We start from the raw sequence: 7,583 nt of genomic DNA, 5'->3' as shown, positions 1-7,583 counted from the left end.
CTATCTCGCTGCTACTGAAGAAGCTGTCACGCTGATGATACCATAGCTGCTATCGCTACTGCTATCGCTGCTAACAAGCGAACGATGGTGTGGTGAACTTAGGAGCTGAACAGCCGTCCCCTGCCAGAGCCCAGCACAAGCTGCCCGCGGACTCTGCCCCTCCTCCTCCTCGAAGCGCTGAAGCGTTTCTAGTCTACCCTTGCGGATGACTGGGATATCGAGCCCTGAGGGAGATACCAGACCTCCATCATTCTATTCCAGAGGTATGGTGTTGACTAAACCCTTGAGAGAGAATTCTTGAAGCAAACCTTGGCAAAACCAACTTAACTTAAAGCTACTTACTTACTCCCCTCCCAAGTATTAGGCTTAGGTCAGGTACACTGGGGTAGGCGTAGTTAGCAGCACCAGTTGAGTATTTTAGCCGAATGTATATATGAATGTATATATGTTTTATTCCTTTTAAACCATTGTATGGCTAAGAAACCATATCAATGCTTTTACAGTATTATTTCGCAATACTTATCTTACTGTACGTACTTTTTATAATAACAAGTCTTGCAATTGTGGCAATTCATTTCTCTTGTATGAGAAGAAAGACTGTTCAATAAATGTTAACCTTTTATTGACAAACGCCTGTCTCTCTATTCTCTACATATTGTGAAAGTAATCTGCACCAACCTGACTGAGTAAAATAACTGTCTATTGTTTCACACGACCCTAGAGATTGACTCTTGATCTGAGGAGCAAAGTTGTCATGTTGCACGGTTGTTGGAAAACTGAATCCCTTCTTGTCTGTGCCAGGGAAGCTGATCACTTCCTATTTCAGTCAAGAAAGTTTCCAGTGACCTCTGAGCTAGTAGGTAACAAACCCAATTAAGTTTAGCATAGTCAGTGATCCGCACTTCTACGTCGATACTACTGTTTATGTTATTCCAATGCGCAGGGCCTATTGGGAAAATAGGAACTACACTACAGTCCCACGTGATTTTGAAATGTGTCTCACACAACCAACAAATTATGTGGTGAACGTTTTAAAATGTGCAATATTTTTGTGGGAAGAATATGACAATTCCAAACGGAGTTGAGTGGTTACTAAGTTCACTTACCACACTAACTCTGATTGCCCTTCATCTGAACACTGAAAATGCCTAAGTGTATCACCAGTTACTTGCAGGACAAGAGCAGTAAGAGTTATTTGCCTGAACACTAAAAACGACCCCTTTGAGGATAAACCACAAACAAGAGCATTTTCTATTAAGTCATTTATTTAGAAACAGCACATCATAATCTCCCCCTCACTGCAAAGTACTAAAACCCACAATCAGGTCTGCCTTTACAAACGTTAGATGGCATCTGCACACAATTAAGACAAAGTATATACAGAATAGAAACAGAGGCTTTTCAGTTTAAGCGACCAGAATTCTTTTCAACGTACATCCCTCTTGTTACCGCCACTTGCTAAAGTATTCCCTATTACAAACTAGCAGGCGGCTTTTCACAGCTTCAATACGTTTCTCTGTTTCTGTTACATCCCACTGGTTCTTAAAACTTCCTGGGAGCAATGAACTTAGACAATGTTTATTATGTTATGGGCCATATCCTTTGACAAACCCATGAATGAACTTTGGTTGACATCTTAGAGTCAGCAGTAGTAAAACCACATGAGAAGGAGAAAAAGAAATAAAAGCAAGCAAGATTGAATAACGAATAAAGTATACACTTTTCTACCTAGAAAAGGACAATACCATTTTGGGCACAAAACAAGATTTTGAAACAGACTGATATTTAAACTGTATTTTAGAATACAGGATACACAGTGAAGTAATAGTAGATAATACAGTGAAAATATCAAAATGTGACAAGCCCCTTTCTCAATATTACATATAACCACACAGTGCACAATGCAAAGCGGGTCTCCTTCATTTAGTTAAAATAGACACTCTGCTGTGAAAATAGATTTGTTCTGAACAGTAAGCAAGCAAATTATTTCAGTCCAAATAACATTTTATAGTACGGAATAAATCCTCTCAATATATGGCGTCATATACCTCAGATTCCATAAAAAACACTACATAACCAGGCAGATCTCCACATCAGCTTCTTAATAAGTGGATCACCAAGCTTCCTTTGATTTCACGTATTGTCCACTTTTCTGATGGACCAACATGAGGTCCACCATTGCAGACAAGGGACCAGTTATTTCACTCACCAAGAACATAATACTATTGATAGAAGGAAGGCACCCAGCGGATATCCTTTACAATCATCGCATTCTGCTAATTTGGGGGACCTTCTTCAACTGTGCCTGGGTCGCAACTAAAAGAGAAATACCACAACACAGGATATATTCCAAAAAGGTAAATTATCGTTACAAATGGCGTCTTGCAGCAAATATCAAAACGTAAGCCTCTGTGGAAATCTACTTTGTCACTTTGGTTAGATACTTCTCAGACTTACTGTGTCGTATTTGGGTGATGTCGGCCCTATGCACTTTCACTATCCTCCGCCCACATCAAGCTAACAGACTAAAGACAACATTGTGTCCCCTACAAAATGTCCCAACAACAACTGTTAGAAATTATAAATGTGTACAGTAGAAAACAAACCTACAAGCGTGCTGTAATGTTTAAGCCTCCACAAATGTAACGAAAATATATGGGCATTAAAACCACTCAGCAAGAATATCAACAGTTAAGTTAACACACCCAACAAAAGTTTCAAAAAAATGCTTAGCAAGGTAAGGGATTCTTATTTTTAAGAGCAGCTAGAGCAGCATTATTTGCAGCAGCAGCGCACATCATAGTCTCCAAACTTAAAAAATAAAATAAAAAAAGGTTCAGCAATTTGCTCTTGCATTAAAACCAAATGTTTTTCTTGACAGCTGGAGGGTAAGAAGAGAGAAGACCCAAAACGCAAAACAGCACATTCATTATTTGTGCAGTCAGTCTGGGAATTGGAAAAGTCACTCCTTTGGTGAAGATCCAGCCCAAATCTTCATTTTACACTTGAAAATGATTCTTAAGATTTCCTCGGCGTGACATCAGTGTAGTCCTTAAGCACACCAGCCAAATGGTCATTGTGAGTCTTAAACTTCCGATTCTTTGAACCCGGCTTCTTCCTCTTTGGCACAGCAAGCTGAAAAAATACACATCAGAATACTTATTTAAAATAAGCAATGTTCTATTTCCAAAGACTGCATCAGGCACAACTACAGATATCATTAGACACTAATAACACAGTAGAGCCATCAAAGCAAGCAGTTTGATAAATACCATAAGAATCATTTTAGCTGCAGCTTAATTTTGCCTTCATGTAGTGAGGCAGCTCCCACAGCAATCTGTAAAGATGTTCAGATTTAAGCTCCCAGGGTTTTTTTGTACCTTGGCATTGGCTTGGTTTGGCCTCTGATTTGGTACCGATGAATGTGACTTTGCGCCTTCTACGAAAGATCAGAAAGGCAAAGTTGCTGCATTAGCCCTGGATACTTACCTTGAAGGCCATGATTTTAAAATACTTATTTGAAGAGCCAGGCTTTTATTTGACTTTTCAGCTTCCATCATACAGAAACCCTCTGCAAGTCAAAAACATACCACAGAAAAAAAAGTCTGCTGAGCTGGACCTCAGGACGATTAGTGAGATTTGGAGAAGCACCAGTTTTGTAGAATTTTAACCATAATGCTTTTTCGTGGTAGTTAACATTTCATTTTTAGGAGATCCAGCAAACCAGTTACCCAGATATGATCAAACATGAGTTTGCTCGTTATGGTTATCAGCAGAAACCATATTTAGACACTGAAAGATGTAGCCCTTGAAACTGAAGCTATCTTTGTCTACCGCAAACCATAACTACCTAAAATAAATATCCGAACTCAACTATGAACAAAGCATTTTAAAGGTGCTATGTAATATGGATAGGTTTATTCCTGAAAGTAATTCTACAATTTATAGTCACACCATCTGATATTAACCTCCATTCATGATGCATTTGTTTGCCTTTCTGAAGAAAAGAATTTGGCTGAAGGCTCTTTTCTCATCTTGGGGATCAGGCACCCATATAAAGGGCCTGGAGTCTAGTAGAAGAGAAACTGTTTCCCTTTGCGTGGAAAAGAAGAGCATCTTGTTTCCACAAAGGATAGTGAGCATTTTAGTTGGGCTGGTACTGACAAAAAAAAGGTTGAAATCCAAACATAATGACTATTGTATGGAACTGTAAACAAGTTTGCTGAAAATTGTGATAAGGTGCCATGATCTCTCTTAATGGAAGTGAATTAGAAGTCTGATATCCATCCTCTAAAATGTAGTATTTGAGTAAAGGACTAGACCAAGGTAATCTTGACTCCCAGTGAGTAGTGGGTCATTTAGGAGCCTAGGCATTCATGAGATATGAATACCTCCTTTCCAGTTTGTTGTAGCCAACTTTTAGAGGTGACCCAACATTAGGTAAGTCACAGCAAATGGCTTTGCGCATTTCTCCTTCTCAGAGACTAGTTCAAGTGAAGGAAATATATTGTAAAGAAAACAAGTTACTTACCTGTAACTTTGGTTCCCCAGTATTGGTACTTTCATAGATTCCCATGCTTTGTATCATTTCCCGTCGTCGGAATGGGAGCCTCAGTAACATAAAAATACCATAGCAGTAGGTACAAAAGAGAAAGAAAGGCCTAGGCCTCATCTTATTTTGTAGCCTATCCACCTCCTTTTTGTAAAAGAGACCAACATTTTTTAACAACCAATCAGAGTAGCCTCACCCCATAGAACCTTCCTGAGAGAGCCTCAGATTTTCATAGCCGTTGTGTAAAAGTAATTACATTTGCTGAAGGCTGAGCTTTTCCAGGGGAGGCGGGTGGGCGCATGGGAATCTATGAAAGTACCAATACTGGGGAACCAAAGTTACAGGTAAGTAACTTGTTTTCTTGCCCCAGTAGTGGACTTTCATAGATTCCCATGCTTTGTATCAGAGTAGCTAGTAGTAAGCCACAAATGCACATTTTGTTACCTGCATATCAGCATAACACAGTATAAGCATTATCATCAAATACAAAATGTGCAATAAAGGAAGGAGGGATAGAAGGGAAAGCTCACCGCTCACTGGAATAAATTCCTCAGGACTGCTTGTCCGACTGCTGCGTCACTTCTTGTGGACTAATCCAAACAGTAGTGTCTCGTGAACGAATGGGCACTGCTCCAAGTAGCTGTCCTACAAATGTCCTTGATAGGGACACCAGAGAACAAAGCTGTAGACAATGACACTGATCTTGTAGAATGAGCCTTGATCCGTCATTTCAGCGGCTTCCCTGCCGCCTGATGACAGAACTGAATTGTGCTGGCAATCCATTGTGATATCCCCTGCTTTGACAGAGATAAACTTTTTCTTGGAGCGCCAAAAGTGACAAAAAGTTGCGATGTCTTCCTGAATGCCTTTGTACGTTGAAGATAGAACTTTAAGCATCTTTGGACATCCAAAGTGTGGAGAGACCTCTCCGCCAGAGATGAAGGTTGAGGAAAGTAAGACTTCAGCACCATAGGTTTGTTTAGGTGAAAATCCGAAGGGACTTTTGGGATAAATTTTGGATTTGTCCGTAAAATCAAAGACTCCTTTTTGAACTGTAAGAAAGGTTCAACAATCGTGAGAGCTTGAAGCTCTCCAACCCTCCTAGCTGTTGTTATCTCTAGAAGAAAAGCAACTTTCCATGACACAAACTTCATGTCAGCTTTCTGGATTGGTTCAAAAGGAGCCCTCATGAGATGGGCAAGGACCAGGTTGAGCTGCCAAATCGGAGGAGGTTTTATTTATTTATTTATTTATTTTTAGAGTTTTATATAGCGCGAACTTGAACCGATTAGGTTATCAGAGCGCTTTACATAGCACCAGTTCCGTTACATGTTATCAAAGCACTTTACATAGAATCAGTTATGTTACATAAGGAACACATTTCTTTTTGTTCTAGTGAATAGGGTTATCTCTTCACACGGGGGAAGGGATACACCTGGCTATACTCCAACAGTCACACAGGCGACTAGTCGTTAAAGCAATATCTCTAAACACAGGGAGGGGATACACATGGATACAATCTAAAAATCACATAGGATACTAGTCAATAGAGTTATCTTCTATCTACACAGGAGGGATGTGACTGGAAATACGCTACGGGTCACATAGGAGTGGTAGAGAGTACAAAGGTCCACTGCAAACACTAGTGATAAGAGTCAACTACATACACATAGGAGGTTAATGGTCCTTTGTTATTCTTCATTCACAACTGTTTTTCGTCGTATACTTTCTAGCATCATTTTCTTGAAAGGAATCCCCGTGCCCGATCCTGATACATCGTGCAACTATGGGAGAACGTCTTCAAAGTTCTTCAAGTCTCCTTCGATGTGCGACCATTAACCTTGATCTTGAGAATTATACAGTGAATACCTTGATATTACCCATAAATTATCCTTTTTATCATTGGATTTGTTACACCGCAAGACCTAACTAGCACTTGGACAAATACAGGAGAACATATGAATTCAGCTCATATCCCGAAGCCTTGAAAAAGCCCTGCGGGCGAAACGCGCGTCGGCTGCTGTTTCAACAATTATCTGATTGGACAATAAAAACATACAGATCTGATTGAAGAGTGTGACCAGATCCCTTCCTTTGATTGACAACTTGGGAATTTGAACTACATTGTTGAAAGGACTCATTAACATACAGACCTATCTGTGTGTGACATACTAGTTGGATTATAGATATAGTGATTGGGTGTGCTCTGGTGCAGAGTGGTAATTATTAGGCCAGGATTCCTTGAATCTTTGGGCGAAGCAACACCTTAGTGGGTAGGTGTTTGATACCGTAGTAAGCAGCCCGTACTGACCATATGTTAAACAAAGGAACTGTTTATCTTCATGCAAGTAAGTAGATGCGCGGAATGATTAGGGCAAACCCACATTTCTGTGTTTCACAGTTCCAGTAAGTTGATGTGAAAGGTGCGAAGCTCTGGAGACCAGTGATCGCTCCCTTGAAGATCCTGTAATGTCGCTCCCCAGCCTTCCAGAGAAGCGTCTGTGGTTAGAACTAACGGAGAGGGAGGAACCGTGAAGGAGAGACCTTCCTCGATATTGCTTGCTGTAGTCCACCACCGGACTGCTTTCTTCATGATAGGAGTTATCTTTTCCTCGAAGGACCCCTCTGCTTGACGCCATTGCATGTCCAGTTGTTCCTGCAGGGGACGAATGTGAAGCCTGCAGTGCGGAATCAATGCAATGCAAGATGACATCGACCCTAGAAGGGACTTGTACTGACGGACTGAAAGAATTTGTTTCCTTTGAAATCGGTTGGCAGCAAGAATCAGTTTGTTTTTCCTCTCCTCTGAAGGAAAAGCTCTGCAATGAGCAGTATCCAGAATGGCACCCAGAAATGTTACTGATCTGGACGGAAGAAGAACCGACTTGCTTCTGTTTAGACCAAGACCTAGATGACTGAATAGTTGAATACATTCCTCAACTGCTTTTGAAGCTTCCTGAGAAGAAGGAGCTTTTATCAGCCAGTCGTCCAGGTAGGGAAACACCTGCAGAGACTGCCTTCTGAGAAAAGC

The 7,583-nt window shown here is 40.6% G+C and overlaps 1 protein-coding gene across 2 annotated transcripts in view; it reads right to left on the bottom strand.

The window, feature by feature from the left end:
* Positions 1 to 1,247: 1,247 nt before the first annotated feature.
* Positions 1,248 to 7,583, bottom strand: part of GTF2E2 (general transcription factor IIE subunit 2) — a 371,015-nt gene continuing 364,679 nt past the window's right edge. For both annotated transcript variants that reach the window (XM_086961704.1, XM_086961706.1), the window contains exon 8: positions 1,248 to 3,135. In XM_086961704.1, the coding sequence (XP_086817830.1) occupies positions 3,019 to 3,135 (117 nt within the window). In that variant the 3' untranslated portion in view covers positions 1,248 to 3,018. The remainder of the gene's footprint in view (positions 3,136 to 7,583) is intronic.

The sequence above is a fragment of the Lissotriton vulgaris genome, chromosome 3_1, assembly GCF_964263255.1.
Source record: "Lissotriton vulgaris chromosome 3_1, aLisVul1.2, whole genome shotgun sequence".
Lineage (NCBI taxonomy): Eukaryota > Metazoa > Chordata > Amphibia > Caudata > Salamandridae > Lissotriton > Lissotriton vulgaris.
The sequence above is the reverse complement of the archived record's forward strand: the minus strand, read 5'-3'. Positions and strand labels throughout refer to the sequence as shown.